Source organism: Paramisgurnus dabryanus, chromosome 4 (assembly GCF_030506205.2).
Source record: "Paramisgurnus dabryanus chromosome 4, PD_genome_1.1, whole genome shotgun sequence".
Lineage (NCBI taxonomy): Eukaryota > Metazoa > Chordata > Actinopteri > Cypriniformes > Cobitidae > Paramisgurnus > Paramisgurnus dabryanus.
This window is the reverse complement of record NC_133340.1, coordinates 21,093,346-21,113,105: the sequence shown is the minus strand read 5'-3', so window position 1 is coordinate 21,113,105 and position 19,760 is coordinate 21,093,346. Positions and strand designations below refer to the sequence as shown.

The 19,760-nt window shown below is 36.0% G+C and overlaps 1 protein-coding gene across 1 annotated transcript; it reads left to right on the top strand.

Annotated features, from left to right (window-relative positions):
* Window positions 1-1,661: 1,661 nt before the first annotated feature.
* LOC141282097 (adhesion G protein-coupled receptor E3-like) lies at window positions 1,662-18,368 on the top strand. The gene is made up of 9 exons (XM_073814585.1): window positions 1,662-1,775; window positions 12,840-13,021; window positions 16,073-16,237; window positions 16,911-17,117; window positions 17,188-17,420; window positions 17,639-17,705; window positions 17,784-17,875; window positions 17,952-18,114; window positions 18,255-18,368. Exons 1-9 carry the CDS (start codon window positions 1,676-1,678, stop codon window positions 18,366-18,368), a joined length of 1,323 nt encoding a protein of 440 aa, XP_073670686.1. The 5' UTR covers window positions 1,662-1,675.
* Window positions 18,369-19,760: the final 1,392 nt, after the last annotated feature.

Genomic DNA, 19,760 nt, shown 5'->3' with positions numbered 1-19,760 from the left:
CAATTAACCTACTTGATCACATTAGAGTTTTCTTTGCAATAGCAGATGTATTTTAAAACACTGCTTCAACAGCCAAAGAAAACTTACCATTTAAACACTAGAGTCAATGGCCCAACTAAAGCAAACACTGATCACTATAATGGTTTGTTGAAATTTCAATTGTTTTCCAATATTAAAGGAGGCTGCCAACGTAATATTGATTCAGTTGTATTAAATTGACAAATCAATGATTTTAACATTGTTTCAATGGTTGCTTGCTATCTGGAAATGGTGAACGTCATCATCTAATAACATTTTTAAACTAAAAACTAATAACATAATTAAACGTTTATGCAAATGTATATCAACACAGATGTTTTGCACTGGTTCAGATATATTTCACAAGTGACAAAGTACTGTATTTGTAACATTTTTGATCGCAGTTCATTAATTGCCTTTTATCAAAACCTTTTAGATGTTGACAGTGTAAACTTCACCAACACAACTGTCACACCAGCACTCACAAAACAGGGTAATGTAAAGTGTTGTGTCAATTATAGTTTTATTTTACTGGATTGAAGTATGAGCCAGTTTAAAAAATTTCATAGAATTGCATGAAAGTGTTTTAAAATATACATTTTGGAGAAATAAAGAGCCAATCAGATTTCAGTTCATTTTATTTGTATATGTATGTTTTCATTTGTACATCTGATATTTGCATCTCTGTTCATTCATTACAATTCATCAAACCTTCAGGTGTTAGAAGCATCAGCACCACTGGTGCAACCATCACAACATCAACCACCACAGTTGGTAATATGAAGTGTTGTCTAATGTTTTAATGTCTGTATCAATTTATACAATTCTCTGTAACTTAAAAGTTATTTAATTTGTTTATTGTGTTTATGAATACTTTTAGTCTTAAATATGGCACAGTTTGAAAATTGCACGGTAAGTTGACCATTTTTAATTTTGTCAACAACTGAATTCTATCCATTTTATTCTAAAGAGTGGTGCAAATACAACACATAATGCACTTTATATTTATTAACTTAAATTGTTTATACTGTATCTGTATATTGTACTAATTGATTTTCATACTCTGTTTAAATGTATCAATGATACATTTTATAATGCTTTTAACATTCTAACAATACTGTTCCCACAGTCAGTGACACAATTACCATTGATAGTGAGGATGATATCTTAACTAGTCAATTAAAATCTTTATTATACTTATATGTTTTTATCTACAGGGAACTTCATTAGCACAGAGTGTTTTAAAACAATTAGAGAATATTAAGGTTCTGCCTTTAATGGTAAGTCAATCAGATAAACATAACAAAATGCATTTATCACACATTGATTCTTTGGAACTATTGCCATTTACTTTTTCACTTACTACATTAGAATGTCACCAATATTATGGAAAAGATCTTCAATGTCCCAAAGGTTTCCAAAACACCGTCAACTGACCAGAAGAAATTAGAAGGAAATGTTGTATTAAATACTGGTGAGCAGCTTGTCTCCAAGTTGGTGACGCCAACAGACACCTATGCCAATGTCAGTTTCACTCTTGAAACTGTAGGTAAGAGAGCCACAGATATGACTCAGACTATATACTAACATAACTAAATTACTTAATATATTCTTGTTAAATTGCTGTTTCTTTTATAAATCAGAGGCGAAAGTCTTCATGGTTGGACCGAATGCGTCCTTGGGTAAAATTCCTCAGCTTGATACAAAAAATGCTGCAATGGATATTGATCTCATTGGAATTTCCAAAAACAACAATGGTATGTAAAAGCAGAGCCGGCGCCAGACCATAACTAACAGGGGGCACGTGGCTTCCAACGGGGAGCATGCAATTAGCAACAATAACTTGCAAAAACAAGGAATTAAAACAACAAATACAGTGCAAGCACACACTCATACAACTCATACAAACTGTCAGCTCATTTCCCATATAAAGTGCAGAAGATCACAAACTATGCGCAAAAGTTAAACTATTTTGAACTTTGACTGCGGCGTGAGCGCAAGCTGCAGTTTGCTCGACGCAACAACAAACCGCCCTCACGCGGCGCAAGCCATTGAAATTAATGGGTTTCATAGCGCAGCGCACACCGCGTCCTAAAAGCCGCTTTACCATAATCACGTCGTAATGCTGTTAACGGTCTATAGCCACACTTCACATTTAAACTTACGTAAATTAAAACAACGCTAACTTACCTTTAAAAAAGCTGAAGCCGGCGTGTACGAACATTAAACTTCCTTAAAATAGTGTCCTGTATATTTGAAAATTCCACCTCAACCTCTAATCTCTGAGTTTGAGCGACACTCCGTAAAAAAACGGATAATGTCCTAGCAGAAAATTACCGGTACTTTCTCCGTTATGGTTACAGACATTTCCTTTTATTCAAAAACTGAACATTCTGTGGATTTACAGAACACTGTCCATAGATTTACAGAACATTTTAAGATATGGCAGTGCAATTTGTTTTCAGTTTGGACAGCTCTTACATTTATTTTAGTCTACACAGTAAAATCCCCGGTGTTAAATAAACACTGCTTGGTGTATATATAATCCACTCCCACACGGGTGTTTAAAAAGACTGGTGTTAAAAATATAACACTGAAGCAGTGTTTAAGTTAATTAGATAATGAAGTGATGATTAAGACATTAATGGTGAACACCTGCTGGTCATTCGGTGTCAAACTAACTAAATTTTCCTGGATTTTTTTTCTGGATAAAGTAATACTAAAACGATGAAGAAAGACAAAATGCAACAGATGAATACAGCGAAATCCCCAGTATTAAATGAACATTGTTGGGTGTATGACTCCAAAAGCTGCAAACTTTCATGTTTGCCTCTCTATCATCATCTCTGTTAAAAAACTAAAATTATAACTTGCAAGCGTTATTTTCTAAACCAGGATGATAAATTTAACTTCTAAACAGTTATCAGAACAATACAAGTGCTCAACTATTCCAGCATCCACACACGTGATTTAGTAGACAAATCTTCTTTCTGACGTGATGTAATCAGAGAATGTATCACATTAAATCTTAAAGGGGACATATTATGAAAATCTGACTTTTTCCATGTTTAACTGCTATAATTGTGTCCCCAGTGCTTCTATCAACCTAGAAAATGTGAAAAAGATCAACCCAGTAACTTTGTTTTGGTAAACAATTTTCTGCAAGCATGTTAAAAAATAGGTCATTGTAATTTGGCCCTTATTGTGATGTCAGAATAAGGTAATACCGCCCCCTTTTTCTGCACTATCCAACCACAGCACAGCTATTTAGTACAGAGAGAAAGAGAGAGAGAGAAAACAATTCACAGCACAATTGAGTTTCAATTACAACAAACCACCATCATTGTGATCAGTTGTTGCACTTCATCCGCTCATTTGCATTTTAAATGACACACCCAAAACGGCACACTTTTGCTCAGACCTAGATTAAGACTTACATCTTTAAAAAAATCTCATAATATGTCCCCTTTAAGTTTGTGTTTGTTATGGGTTCATTTGAAGTCACCATTATTGTGATTAACGTTTCCTTTAGTTAGGCAGTTAAGCTATTTTTTCTCTTTTAGCTATTTTAACATTGTTTTATTAAGACTGCTTGTCCGTTGCCTAATGCAGAGAAAAAACCTTTCATAGCATCTGAGGTTATTTATTTATATTATACTCTGCCATTAATTAAAACATTTGATCATAAATAAATGATAAAGACAATTATGCAAATACAAAAATCTTCTATGAATATGACACTGTTCTGAATAAGACTGATGTAATGCTTTAGTTTTTTTTTTTTTTTTTTTTTTTTGCTTAAAGGAGCATTTCACCCATAGAAACATTAATTTTTATTGAAAGTGTGTCATATTTGTAGTCAAAATGTAACATACATTTAGAATTTGGTGCCTATTTTACCGATAAAAGGGGTGTTTGCAGTCTCACCCCCTCAACAAAGATAAAGCACTTCCTTCTTTCAATGATGCAAAATGATATTTTTTTAACATCATTGAAAGAAGGAAGTGCAACACTGAAATCTGTGTTTCTCCTGTTTCAGTGGCAACTGAGGAAATGTTGCATGACTGGGGTTCTAACTATACAAAGCTTAATGCAAATGAGTGAAGTGTCCCTTTAAGAGAGACATCATAACTTCTGATACAAATCTCAACAATGGTGACAATAAATGGTAAGAAACTTGCACAATTTTGTCATGTCACAATGCATGATGGGAGTTATGAATAAGTTTTATACAATCCTGGTACCCAGCATGTATTGCGGCATGAAGCTTTGTTGTTGATTGTCACCATGGTTGTGTTTTATAGGCTGTAGTGATGTTACGTTCGTGAACGAATCGTTCTTTTTGAACGAATCTTTTATGTGAACGAATCGTTCTCGTTCACGCCATCCATTGACTCATATTTCTCGTTCACTGAAATTTCCCTCCCTTCTTGAGGAGCACGGACAAATGATGCGCGGCTTTCTTTCCGCCTTCAAAGAGTGACAAAACTACGAGCCAATGGCAATCGAGTATAAGCTGTGGCCGAGCATATGATTGGCTCAACGTACTGAATGAATATGCCCTTCACTGACCGAGCTGCTGTTTTGAGTCTGAACGAACGAGAGAGAGATAGAGAGATCGCGTTCTTAAACAAACTGAATGACTGGTACAGGTTACAACCTAATGAATGAGAGAGATCGTATAGATAGCGAGTGCAACGTAAACAATCTTGTGAAAGAATCATGTGGTTTTATTTTAATAAAGTTATAGTAACCATGTTTAGGCGGACTATTTACCTTAATACAAATGATAAGCAAGGTAATTACTGTTGAAAAAATTGGTATTTCTGTTTAATATAGTTTTATATGTCTATATAGTTTAATCCACCCTTTCACCGAACTTAAATCAGTCATCTGCGTCTGAACGAAGTCTTGAAGGACATGACCGAAATTATATGATTCGTGAACGAGGATCTGATGACTGACTGAACCAGAGGAGGCATGCACGGGAGTCTTTATTTACAACAAATCCAGATTAGATGTACTATGAATGTACGTGTGTCTTAATATATTCGGTAACTTGATAAAATTATGCTTAGTATTTCACAATTTGAGCTTTATTAAAAACTAATGAGTTTTTGCAAAAAGTCATTCATTGTCTTATAACACATAATGACACACATCTTCGCCACCTATTGGCGTATTTTTGTAAAATTAAGAAATGGTCACTGAACGAATCAGTGAACGAGTCTGAACGAATCATTTTGGTGAACGAACTGAAAATGAACGAGTCACCTAAATGAACGAAAATTTCCATCACTAATAGGCTGATTGTTGATGTCTCAGTGTGTCTGACTAACACCACAGATTAGATTTGGGTGAAAAATATTAACTCTTAAGGCTAAATGGATTTCATGGGGTGTACTGAATATATTTTGTTTTGTATGAGATCATTGAATCACAACACTTATGTTTTCATATTAATTAAAATGTACACAGTTTAAGACTTAATTTCTCTCATCTTTATCTGCTATAACAGATGTGTTTTAAAAAACACACTACCACAATGAGCAGAAAAAAACTAAAACTAAACTTTAAGACCCAAGTACCCAACTAAAGGAAACACTAATCGGCACAATGGTGACTTACTTTATTAACCAGATTTACAGCAGTTCTTTAGAAGTTAAACCTATCATCCATGTAACTCTGCAAGCAAGTTATAATTTCAGTTTTCTTCTTCTTACTCTATTATTATGTTCCCTTTCTGGAAATCTCGTGACCTTTTCTGAATCCTCCAACCGAAAATCATGCGAGCCTACACAATAAACTTTATGAAATGCAAACTTTTATAGAGACAAACGTTTGTTTTAGTTTTGATATAAACACACATCGCTAGACAGTTGGGACCACAATCTACTCAATATTTAAAGGGGACATATTATGAGATTTTTTTTAAGATGTAAACTAAGTCTAAAATAGGTCTGAGTAAAAGTGTGCCGTTTTGGGTGTGTCATTTAAAATGCAAATGAGCGGATGAAGTGCAACCACTGATCACAATGATGGTGGTTTGTTGCAATTGAAGCTCAATTGTGCTGTGAAATATTTTATCTCTCTCTTTCTCTCCATACTAAATGGTTGTGCTGTGGTTGGATAGTGCAGATAAAGTGGGCGGTATTACCTTATTGTGACATCACAATAAGGGCCAAATTACAATGACCTATTTTTCACATGCTTGCAGAAAATGGTTTACCAAAACTAAGTTATTGGGTTGATCTTTTTAACATTTTCTAGGTTGATAGAAGCACTGGGGACACAATTATAGCAGTTAAACATGGAAAAAGTCAGATTTTCATAATATGTCCCCTTTAAAATAATTTTTATTTTAAATTGTAAAGATTTTTATATGTAATATTTAATAATATTCCTCCAATTTTATGCATGTATATGTAAGAACATAATTACAGAGCTTTTCACAATGTACTGTTTAAAAAAGTCAGCGAGATGTTGGTTTTGCCGGTTGTTGATGAGTAACAGCTGTTAACTCTTTCACCGCCAGCGTTTTTAAAAAAAGTTGCCAGCCAGCGCCAGCGTTTTTCATGATTTTCACCAAAGTTTAATGCCTTCCAGAAAATGTTCTTCTTTAAATATATAAACATACAATATACCAAATGAAAGAACAGACCCTCTGCTTTCAAACAAAAAAAACCGTTTCATCCTACCTTTAGTGGTTCTTTTGCAATCAGCTTTTGAATATGGGTAGGTTTTTGCAAAAACACCATATTTTGAGCAAAAAGCAGAAATAATTCCATTTTTGTGACGGACTTTTCATAGAGATCCCATTCAGAGCGATCTTTAAAACAGACACGGACATGCAGCAGCTTGCCATAGGGCAATACTTCCGGTTTTAAAAAGTTGCGGAATAATGGTGGATAATAGCGGTATTGCGGAAAGACGGAAAATCTCGTCATTGGCGGGGAAGCGTTTTCTCTTAATTGACGAGATATCTCGTCAATGGCGGGGAAAGAGTTAATGATCACAACGCGCTTAAGCAGCCACGTCACAGGAGAATAAGTGAACAATGTCCCAATGTGAAGTGAGCTAAAGTCCTTACCAGTGCCTTAACCTGCATACAGATTCACAACCTCGGGAGCTTGAACGAATTGAGACGCTCGCCGAGCAGCACCCGCAGGCGCCTACACGCTTGATTTTTTTCCCAAACCAGTTCAGATAGGAGTTTTACTTAAACATGAGCTCAGGGGCAGAAAGAAATTTGATTGGTTCACAAAAATGACCAATGAAAGTCCTCAACCGGAGCCTTCAAGGCAGCTTCTGCAGTGAAGCAGTTCGAGCTCACCGTTGGTCAGGTGAGTAGCGCAGATGGTTAGATAGGAATGTGACTGGTTTGGAATTCAGCTCGAAATGTTTCGAGCGTTTAAGTTACGTGTTAGCACGTTTTCACGTGTCCATGGCACGACTTTCTTTTTCGTGCCAGTTTCACGTAATGGTTACTCAATTTTTTTTCCTTTTTTCAAACCATTGTCGTTTGGGATTGGGGTTAGATTTGTGGGTTTTTTTTCATTTTTAAACTGTTTTCGCGCGAGGATGAAGTTGGGTTTGGGTTAGAATGGCAGTGGTTTATACATTTATTTGTCAGAAATTTAAACTGCTTTCACTTGATGTTGGGGTTTGAGTTGGGTTTGGGTTAGGATGTCATTTTACGCAACAGAAAGTTGTTCTAAGCCCAATCCCAAACGACAATGGTAAGAAAATAGGAAAAACAATTGAGTAAACATTACGTGAAACTGGCACGAAAAAGAAAGTCGTGCCACGGACACGTGAAAACGTGGTAACACGTAACTTAAACGCTCGAAACATTTCGAGCTGAATTCAAAACAGTCACATTCCTATCTAACCATCTGCGCTACTCACCTGACCAACGGTGAGCTCGAACTGCTTCACTGCAGAAGCTGCCTTGAAGGCTCCGGTTGAGGACTTTCATTGGTCATTTTTGTGAACCAATCAAATTTGTTTCTGCCCCTGAGCTCATGTTTAAGTAAAACTCCTATCTGAACTGGTTTGGGAAAAAAAATCACGCCATCTACACAGTGGTTGGGTGCGCCGCTTTAATTTGCCCGTGTAGAACGTTGTGTCGCATTCGTTCCCCTTTTGGCGCTCGCGTGTAAAATCAAAATAAATTCATACTTTTGGCAACGGGGTGGCCAGGGACATGTCTACAGAGGTACGGGCCACCCTTGGCCTCCGTGTAGAACCGCCACTGGAAAGTACACTTTCATTTCAATATACCTTTAAACACTTAAATGCACTCTTTAAAAATGCACTTTGTTATAATGTCTTATTAAGTTTAACTTAACACCAGCTCGGTGTTAAAGGGGTCATAAGGTGAAAATCTGACTTTTCCCATGTTTAAGTGCTATAATTGGGTCCCCAGTGCTTCTATCAACCTAGAAAATGTGATAAAGATCAACCCAGTAACTTTGTTTAGGTAAGCCATTTACTGCAAGCATGTGAAAAATTAGGTCGTTCAGATTTCGCCTGTTTTGTGAGGTAGGTAGCAAGGCGAATTATAATAATACCGCCTCCTTTATCTGCACTATTCAACCACAGCACTGCCATTTAGTTCAGAGAGTAAGAGGGAGAAAAGAACAGACCTGCCAACCTTGGAAATTTTATTTGAGTACAGTAGCATCGGCCGAAAGGACAGAACACGGCTTTTTAAAGAGTAACTAAACCCCAAACCAACTTTTTTTAGTTAATGATCTGTAAGAATGATGCTTTATTAGTGCTGTTCATTGATTTTAGTAAGTTTTTTGACATTTGGATATAAAGTGTTTCAATACTACAATATATGGTGTAAAAACGTCTGAGTGCTGCCCTCTTGAGGTTGAACGGTGGCTACTGCAGTTGAATTTTCCTATTGGATGTTGGGTCCAAGAAATGACTCGTGACGTAAGCAGGTTCAAGCTCACCACGCCCTTGTTACGATCTCACCACACACTTAGTTCGTCCCCCCTATCTCCGTTGGGATCTGCCCACTTTTTCTGCATTTTTCAAATATTGCAGTGGGTGGAGTCAGGCTCTGACCAGGGGTTTAGTTACGCTTTAACATATAATTTAACACATGCACGCGCACATGCACGCACACACACCTCTTGGTAACTTTCAAGGTAACATGCTGCACATTGCACTCACTTTTTCCCCCATCCTGCCATAATCTGCTTTAAAAATAATTATAAATGTGAATAAAATCATGTTTAACTAAATTTGCCTTACATGGTGATTAATAACATTATTAATGTTAAATACTGTATTCTCCAAAGTTTAGCATGTCTGCACAAACACTGTTAAAAGTGATATTACTGTTAAATAGTGGGAGATGGTTAACCCACAAATGAAATTCTGTTATCATTTACTCAACCTCATATTGTGTCTAAGCTTCATGATTTCTTTCTTGAGTGAAACACACACAAAAATTTGAGAAAACAAATTGTTGTTTTTCCCTGACTAGCAAAAAATACAATGGAGTGGGGACCAGACACTGTGGTTATCATCACTCTTTAAAATAACTTGTGTTCCACACAATAAAGAAACTCATAAATGTTTGGATGGTCTGTTCTGTTATGTAAACTATGACTGAATAACATGTTTTAAGTTAACTATCCCTTTAAGACAGTATTTTAGAGTTAACACTGCTTTAAATTCAACCATAACTGTGACAGTAGTGCAGTTAACTGTATGTCTGTCTGTAATTTATTGTAGCTTTGTTTACAGTGCAGTACAGTACGGTATAGGCACCTATCACGTGGGCGCTCGAGACACGAGATATTCTCCATTTATAAAACTTTATTTAATGTGGTTTGTATATGACGTTTTATTTTATTGACAATTATCAAGAGCGCGTTATTTCAGAACGCATTTAATCCGCTTCACTCGGATGTCCGGTGGATTCCCTTCACTGAGAGTGAACTTTCCGTTTTTATTTGACTAAAACTGGATGCTCTCCCCATGGTTAAATCATTGTACTTTTTCGTAAGCGCTCAATTATAAATGATGCTCATTTACAAATCAGAAGTAATGTTAGCGCATCTTGCGGTCAAGTGCACGTTATGAAACGGAGCCCGCGCGACCGTCGACTTCAAAGGATTAAGCTAATGCATTATTTGCACATCCACCCTGACCAGTTTACCTTAGCGGGTCAGACGTCTTGACTCTCCGTTGAAAAAGATGGTCAGAAACTGCGGGTGGAGGAAGGAGATCACGCTGGATTTTGTGATTCCATCGATAGCAGACTCTTGTTACTGATTGGCCATACGACGTGTCAAACATCCCGACTTTCTATGTGGTGGATGAGCCCAGTGCTATGATTGGACATATTTTTCTTTTTTCTGTTGCTTCTTTTGAGGACTTCGCGCGGCAAAGGGCGTCATCAGGTTTTTGCGTAGTTTAGAGTGACAAATCGTACCACCGTACTTTGAGGTCAAAATGAGTACCTGCTACGCAAAATGCGTACAGGTTGGCAAGTCTGAAAGAAGGACTTGAAAGCACAATTGAGTTTCAATTATCCAAACCACCATCATTGTGATCAGTGTTTTCACTTCAGCCGCTCATTTGCATTTTAAATGTCACACCCAAAAACGGCTCACTTTTGCTTTGACCTACAAATTTGCAATGTTAACATGCTGTAATTAATTATCTGTGGGGTATTTTGAGTTAAATCCTCATCTTCACACTCTTGGGACACCTAAGATTTATCTTACATCTTAAAAAAATCTTATAATATGACCCCTTTAAAAGTAACACCGAAGCAGTGTTAGAGTTAATTAGATACTTAAGCAATCATTTGAGTGATTATTTGATTATTGAAGACACCTGGTGATAATGATTAGAACTACAACTACAATTTCCAGCCACTCCCTTAGATATAATCAACTGAAAAGACATATCTCTTATTACAAACCAGACTGACTTTTGTCTACTTTGAAATTGTTTGGTCACCGTTATGGTGATCAGTGGTTCCTTTAGTTGGGCAATTTGACTCTTGTTTACCTTTTGAGGTCTTTGCAATAGTGTTAATTGAACACATTATTTGTTGCAAAGGTTGTTAAAACAAAGTTTACGTAGTTTTTATAACAGAGATTATAGATTTAAGTAAATTGTGTGCACAGTCAATAAATTCAGTATTCATAGAAAATTAGATGTTCATCAAATATATATTATTTTCTGTTGGATTTCACTAACACAGCTTTCCGCAAATCAAGCTTCTCAAATTTTACTGTTAAATACTTGCTGGAAATACTTTTTTTGCCTCACGACCAGATATCATGAATCACCCCATTAATCGCATCCATGGTGACAAACATAATATAAAAGTATAGTATAAAACTCATGACTCCCATTATGCATTGCAATATAATTTATGTCATCATTGTTGCGATTAATGGGGTGATTCATGATATCTGCTCGTGAGGCAAAAATTTATTTCCAGCAAGCTCTGTAAGTTAAATCTAATAGAGAATAATACATAGTTGATCAACATTTTAATTTCTATGAGTACTGAATTTTTTTTGATTGTGTAAATGATTTACTTTATCATATAATCTCTGTTATAAAACTTCATAAACTTTTATTTAGCAAACATTGCAACAAATAACGAATTCAATAAACACTGTTGCAAAAGCCTCAAAGGTAGAAACAAGAGTCAAACCACCCAACTAAAGGAACCACTGATCACCATAACGGTGACCAAACAATTTCAAAGTAGACAAAAGTCAGTCTGGATTGAAATAAGAGAGATGTCTTTTCAGTTGATTTTATCTAAGGCAACTAAGGAAGTTGTAGTTGTAGTTCTGCTCATTATCACCAGGTGTCTTCAATAATCAAATAATCACTCAAATGATTGCTTAAGTATCTTAATAAACTCTAACACTGCTTCGGTGTCACTTTTAACACCCTGCTGGTGGTACCCATATAAACACTGAGCCGGTGTTAATTTAACACCAGGGATGTTGCTGTGCAGCTAAAGTATCAAAAGACACGCTATTGTTTCCTCTATTTTGTGCTAAATAATATTTTTTTTTATTTTCATACCTACCAAAGTTGCATTGCATCAAATATAACAAGCATTTTTTTTACTTTTTAAGCAAAAAAAAAAATTAAATGTGGTATCGTCAGATCAGAGTGATATTGACCACAAAGTTGACTATAGCAGTCGTCGTCACACAAAGTGGCTATTTGATTTTTGAGATAGTGCCTCTAGTGATGGAGTTATAAACAGTTTGACAACTTACTTGTGTTACAACTTACCCCGCTCTCCCCTACACACACACACACACACACACACACACACACACACACACACACACACACACACACACACACACACACACACACACACACATTCAGGCTGTTGGTTGTAAGTCAGTTGCCAGTGTGTTGTAAATAGGAGTATATTATATAACAGACAAGTGTAAAATTAATAATGTATTGTTGTATTGTTAAAGAGATAAGAAAGTGGTTTTAGAATAAGTGTGAAATAAACAGCTTCTCTTCGTCATCACACTGTGAAATCAGCTGCTCATTCAATTGTCTTCTATAAAGCAGCTCAACTAGTTCTTGCTCCGTTTTTGTGCATGACATGGGGGGCATGAGTAATAAAATAAGAGGCATCATGAAATAAAAATAATATTTCCCCTTTCAGTGAACGTTGAGCTTTATAACTCTGCAGATCTTTTTAACATCAATGTAACACACCATGTATATTTGAAAAAGTAAGAAGAGAAAACATAACATGACTCATAAACATTTGATGTGTTTCTGTAAAACAGGATCGGCTTCTGTAGCTTTCATGAGCTTCAACACAATGCAGGACCTACTGAAACCAGATTTCTTCAAGACATCGAAAGACACAGTTAAAACCATGATGTCCACTGTCATCTCAGCTACTCTTCCTAAAACCCCCAACACAACCCTAACCAAACCAGTCAACTTCACCCTCAAACACATTGGAGTGAGTTACTCTCATTTGCTGTGTTACCATTATAGAGTTGTGCAAAAGTTAAGCATTATTTTCCCATTGTCGACCAAAAAATACTATTTTGAAATTAAGGTGTTTCCATTAAAAAACGCATTTCATAAGACTTTTTTAAGATGTAAAATAAATCTTTGGGGTCCCCAGAGTACATACACAGGAAAATCCCCAGTGTTAAATTAACTCTACCAGTGTTAAATCAACACTATTTGGTGTTTATATAATCCACACCAAGATCGGTGTTAAAAAAGACTGGTGTTAAAAATATAACTCTGAATCAGTGTTAAAGTTAATGAGATAATGAAGTGATGATTAAGACATTAATGGTGAACACCTGCTGGTCATTCAAATCAATTACATTTTGGACATTTTCCTGTCTCTAAATTTTTATTTTGATGACTCGTTTTCTGGGGAAAATACTAAAATAATAAAGAAAGACAAATTATTAAATGCAATAGATTAATACTGTTGGGTGTATGCCTCCAAAAGCTGCAATCTTTCACGTTTGCCTCTCTATTAGCATCTCTGTTTGAAAAATAACATGATAACTTGCAGAGTTATTTTCTAAATGGATAAGTTTGACTTCTAAACAGCTGTCAGAACAAAATACAAGTGCTCAACTATTCCAGCATCCACATGCGTGATTTAGTAGACAAATCTTCTTTCTGACGTGATGTCTCACAAGTCAAATAGACATTTATCACAAAATGTATCACATTTGTGTTTGTTATGAGTTCATTTGAAGTCACCATTACTGTGATTAGTGTTTCCTTTAGTTAGGCATTTGTCCCATGACCTTCACTGATCTAACTCTCCTCTCATAGCAATAACAACAATGTTTTAGTAAGACCACTTGTTCATTGCTTCGTGTAGAGGGCATACCTTCCAGATCTTCTCAGTTTATTTTTATTATAATCTACTCTACAAATCATTGAAACATTTGATCACAAATGGATTGTGAAGAAACAGGCATATAAAAAAGCTCTATGCAAATGACATTGTATTAAATCAGACTGTCGTAATGCTTTGGTGGTTTTTTTGTTTGTTTTTGGCTTGAGAGACTTCATGATTTCTGATACAAATCTCAATAATGGTGACAGTTAATAGTAAGAAAGTTGCTAAATTTTTGTCAGGTTGCAATGCATGATGGGATTTATGAATGAGTTTTCTACAATCCTGGTACCCAGCATGCATTGCGGCATGACGTTTTGTTGTTGATTGTCACCATGATTGTGTTTTATAGGCTGATTGTTGATGTCTCAGTGTGTCTGATTTGCACCACAGATTAGATTTGGGTAAACAATATTTAACTCTTCAGGGTATGTGGACTTTTACAGCACTGTTGGATTTCATGGGACCCTCACGTGGTTGGCAGAACATAAATTAAACACTTATATTCAGTTATTACTTTTTTATGATATTATTGAATCCCAATACTTATACTTTCATACTTATTAACATAGTAACAGTTACACACTTAATTTCTCTCATCTTCTTCTGCTGCTGCTTTAACAGATGTGTTTTATAAAAACACTGCCACAATCGGCAGAAGAAAACTAACACTAAACTTCAAGACCCAAGTACCCAACTAAAGGAAACACTAATCGGAGCAATGGTGACTTACTTTATTAACCAGATTTACAGCAGTTCTTTAGAAGTTAAACCTATCATCCATGTAACTCTGCAAGCAAGTTGTAATTTTAGTTTTCAAACAGAGATGATGATAGTGTTCATTTGGTGAGTTCATCTATTGCATTTAATAATTTGGCTTTCTTCCTCATTTTAGTATTACTTTCTCCAGAAAAAGAGTTAACAATATAAAAATTTTAAGACAAGAACAATTCCAAAATTGAGTTGATTTGACACGGAATGACCAGCAGGTGTTCACTATTAATGACTCAATCACTTCATTATCTTATTAACTTTAACACTGATTTAGTGTTTTTTTAACACCAATCTTGGTGTGGATTATATAAACACCGAGCAGTGTTAATTTAACACTGGGGATTTTGCTGTGTATAGATAATTTATCATAGGATGTTTAAATTGCCACTTTGTAGGAGCGAGCAAAACTTTGCTGTTTTGAGTGTGTCATTTAAAATGCAAATGAGCTGATGAAATGCAAACACTGATCACCATAATGGTGGTTTGTTAAAATTGAAACTCAATTGTGCTGTCAATAATTTGTTCTCTCTCCTTCTCTCTGTACTAAATGGCTGAGCCGTGGTTGGAAAGTGCAGATTAAGGGACGGTATTATTATTATAAGATCTCATTATGACATCATAAACAGTGCCAAATTTCATTTACCAAATTTTTTACGTGCTTGCAAAGAATGGTTTACCGAAACAAAGTTACTGGGGACCCAATTATACCACTTAAAAGGAATGATGTGTTCTCGTGAGAAGTCCGTCATGCAGATAACATCAAAATACAGCGAGAGCAACTCGAAAGCATACAGAGCAGTTGACTCACAAATCATTCTTGGGATTTTGTTGTCATGTGCTTGACGGTTCTTGTGAAGCTACACGAGGTCGAACACACATCTTCTGTCTTATCCACCAATCAAACACACCATACCACATTATGAATGATCATCTGACTTTTACACATGTCAGGTGACCTGTTAATGCAAAAAAAAATTACCATTGAAGTTTTAAAATATATTTCTTTTTCATTTGCCTGAAAAACCACAGCACCTGGGCATTTATTTATTTTGCAATATATGGGAGTTTATAAGAACAGAGCCTTGTAGAGCTCCAGTGCAGTGTTGATTGCATTATCAGTTAACTTGTTGGCTCTGTATGCAAAAGATGTTGAACCAGGGTAGGAGGAAGAGCATTTGGTCTGTAGTCATTTAGGCTGCTGATAGCCTTGCCATACATGTTGGTGGTCCCTATTACTGAAGTTGCCCTCAATTTTATGTTTGTAGACTGCATATTGTCCCCCTTTATCCAATGTACGTGCTGATTAATGATTAATAGTGATATCTTTTTTCCTTAATTGTCAAAATATTTTTTGTTTTTGTAAAGAAATTTGAATCTGAAGGAAATCTTTCCTGTGTCTACTGGAACATCAGTGAGTGGATTGTAGATGGTTGTTCTGTTGTACAAACCAACAGCAGCTTCACTGTGTGTTCATGTGTTCATCTGTCAACATTCGCCCTCATCATGCAAACCAGCAGAAGACCAACAAAGGCAAGAGAATGTAACATAGGTGGACTTACCATGTGATGCTCGCAAGTGTTGTGAAGTGCCCCTCAGGATAGGTTGCCTGAGACTTACAGTATATTAATTCTTGTAAAAAAGGGGCATAATAGGTCTCCTTTACAAGAGTCACTTGAATCACAAGAATGGTCAGAGTTCTTAAACTTTGAAGCTGTATGTCCATCATGCTGTGAAATACCACAGCGTTATACAAATTGAATCTGACCCCAATGCACAGGGGCAAAAGGAAAGCTTATAAAACTGTACAAATGTGTTTGTACGAATTAATTTGATTTAACCACCATGTAAAATACGTACGAATTTCCATGAGATAGCATTGAAAGAAACCTTTAAATGCCTTTTATATAGATACAGTATAATAGTTAAAGTACTTTTTGTAGCTCAGCATCATAAATGGCTTATATCTCAAGGCCAATCAGACCAATACAACAAGCTTTTGAAATAAATGATTTTGTTTGCATTGGATTAGTGCGAGCTGGCCTTAAAAGTGTGGAAGTGTTACATTTGGTGGCTGTGATCATGAGGCGTTCAGTATTTACTGAAAGCAGAAATGTGCTGATTTACCATTGATGCAAATATGATAAATTATATGTACTGAGAAATGTCACTAAGTTTGACTGTTCAATGTGACATATTTTCTCAGGATGATCCTCTGATGGAGTTGTTGAATTTAGTGTTTGTGATCGTGGGTCTGGTGTTTACTAGTTTGGCTCTGTTGACTTTTGCTTTCTGTCGATGGAAACCTGGAGTAAACAATGTAGCTCAAATCAACCTCTGCATCAGTCTGCTGTCTGCTCATCTTCTGTTCTTACTCACACAACAATTCATCAATCTCATAAAACCTTACAAGGTGAGATTTTTAAAACATTTTAATTACAGTATACTAACTAACTATACTAACATACTAACTCTTTCTTCAGGAGTTGTGTGCTGTGATATCAGGAGCTCTTCACTTCTTCTTTCTCTCCTGCTTTGTGTGGATGTTCATTGAAGCTGTGCTGCTCTTCATCTGTGTGAAGAACATATCACAGATCAGCTCCACACAGAGGGCAGTGCTTAACCACGGATTCTTGATTGTGATTGGATATGTGATTGCTTTTGTTATAGTGGGCGTGTCTGTTGGACTGGTTCCTGAAGGTTATGGCAGTGAACAGTAAGTTTGAAGAGGATTGTTTCTGATGTATAAGCATGCAGATGTATGCATCATGTAAAAATCAAATTTGTCACAAGACAAGAACGGGTATTGGGTATTGGTTTTGAGACAACTTTTAGGAAAATTTTTAATCAACATCAAATGCTGACTAGTGTATTTCAATTGTGAACATCTGAAATAGTATTTTTAAACTTCACTGATTGTTTTCCTGTAAACAGATGCTGGATTAAACAGGAGAATGGCTTCATCTGGAGTTTTCTGGGACCTGTTTGCTTCATTCTTGCAGTATGTTTTAGATTTCTTTAACTCGTTCTACTACTACAAAAGAAAGTGATTGTTTCTTTACTGTGTTTTTTTCTGCAGATAAACACGATTCTCTTCATCGGTATCATCATTAGTTTGAACTCAACTCTCAAAAACCTCAACGCTGAAGTTTCACGGATGAAACAAACCAAGTAAATTTTGTTTTAAAGAGAGAAGCACATTGACAGTAAAGACACTCATGGATAATTTTTCTTTCTCTCTCTGCAGGATTATGGTTCTTAAAACTCTGGCCCAGTCTGTGATTCTTGGTTGTCCCTGGATTCTGGGTTTCTTCACGGATATAAATAAGATGATGGAGATTCTGTTTCTGATCCTAAACTCACAGCAAGGAACCTTCATCTTCCTCATACACTGTGTCCTCAATGATGAGGTGAATTATAACACTCCATCACAGACTCATGCTGCATCATATTTCATATCAAGTTAATTTGACTGCAGACACATTGTAAAGAGGATAAACATAAATACTTTTGTTTACAACATCATTTTTCTCATTTGATTCTTATTCAGGTCAGACAGCAGTATGTAAAGTGGATGGGTGTTCTCTCTCCTGGAGTCAAACCCAGATCCATCAAAAATGCCTCACAGAAAACACTGATGAGCAGTCTGTCCATATCCAATTAATTAATAGCACATTCTAAATTATTAACTATTAAAAAGGACAGTAAAATGCCACTGAAGCATAATCAAAGTTTAAAGAAACAGTATGTAGGATTGTGGCCAAAACTGGTACTGCAATCACACAACTGGTGGCCAATACACAAAATGACAACATAAACATCAGTTGAGGGCTGCAACTCCACTTTTTAAATGATAATGTGCTGGCCAGACCACTGTTGTCAGTGATATAAGTATTTGAAACGAAAATGATTTCTTAATGTCTAGTGACATATCAGGGCCATTTTATAATTAATTGATATAAATTTCCTACATACTGTTCCTTTAAGCTTTTAAATGCAATTGCACACTATAATCTCTTTAAATGTTAGTAATGCACGTTATATTGTCTTAAGCTGTCTTCATATATTTTACATTTATTTAACAAATGTCAGTCTTTTAATATACATCTTACTTCTATTTCTCTTTTACTATTACAAAACTTGTTTTTTTATTATTATTGAGAAGTAAATACAAAACTCAAAGTTCTTTCAATAATAAAGTTGTTTTTTTGATTACTTTAGATTTTAACGAATGCTAACTAATAAAAACCTTGTTGAACAGTTTTCTATGAATTTACAAAGAAATAACAAATATGTATGAAATTAAATCTAAAAAGACATTTGAAAGATATTAACAGAGGTGTAAAATCCATGTGCCAGGAGTAAAAGTCCTCTCCAGTATTTTGTTCCAATCACCTGGATTTGCTAATTAGCACAGTTTTTCAGCAGGAGGTGACCTCCTGGCTCGTTGGTGTTTTAAGCCCTCAACGAAGCCTTCAAGGCAGCGCTGCCTGGAAGGCACTCTCTGTGCCTCTCCAAGTATATATCGCTGCAGCCCGGAGACTGCAGGTGGGAGGATCTTATGCCGCAAGTGGGAGGAGATTATGCCGCAAGTAGGAGGGATTTCAGAAATGTGCAAGTAGGAGGAGTTACACTTTAAATGGGACGGTGGTGAATCCTCTGGAAGTTTGTACAGCCCACTTGCTGCTAAAGCTCCACCCACTTGCTGCTAACCCACCCATTTGCAGCATGTAAAGCAGCTTAAAGGGGACATATTATGAAAATCTGACTTTTTCCATGTTTAACTGCTATAATTGTGTCCCCAGTGCTTCTACCAACCTAGAAAATGTGAAAAAGATCAACCCACTAACTTAGTTTTGGTAAACCATTCTTTCCAAGCATGTGAAAAAATGGGTCATTGTAATTTGGCTCCTATTGTGATGTCAGAATAAGGTAATACCGCCCCCTTTATCTGCACTATCCAACCACAGCACTGCCATTTAGTTCAAAGTGAAAGAGAGAGAAAAGAAGGACTTGACAGCACAATTGAGTTTCAATTACAACAAACCACCATCAC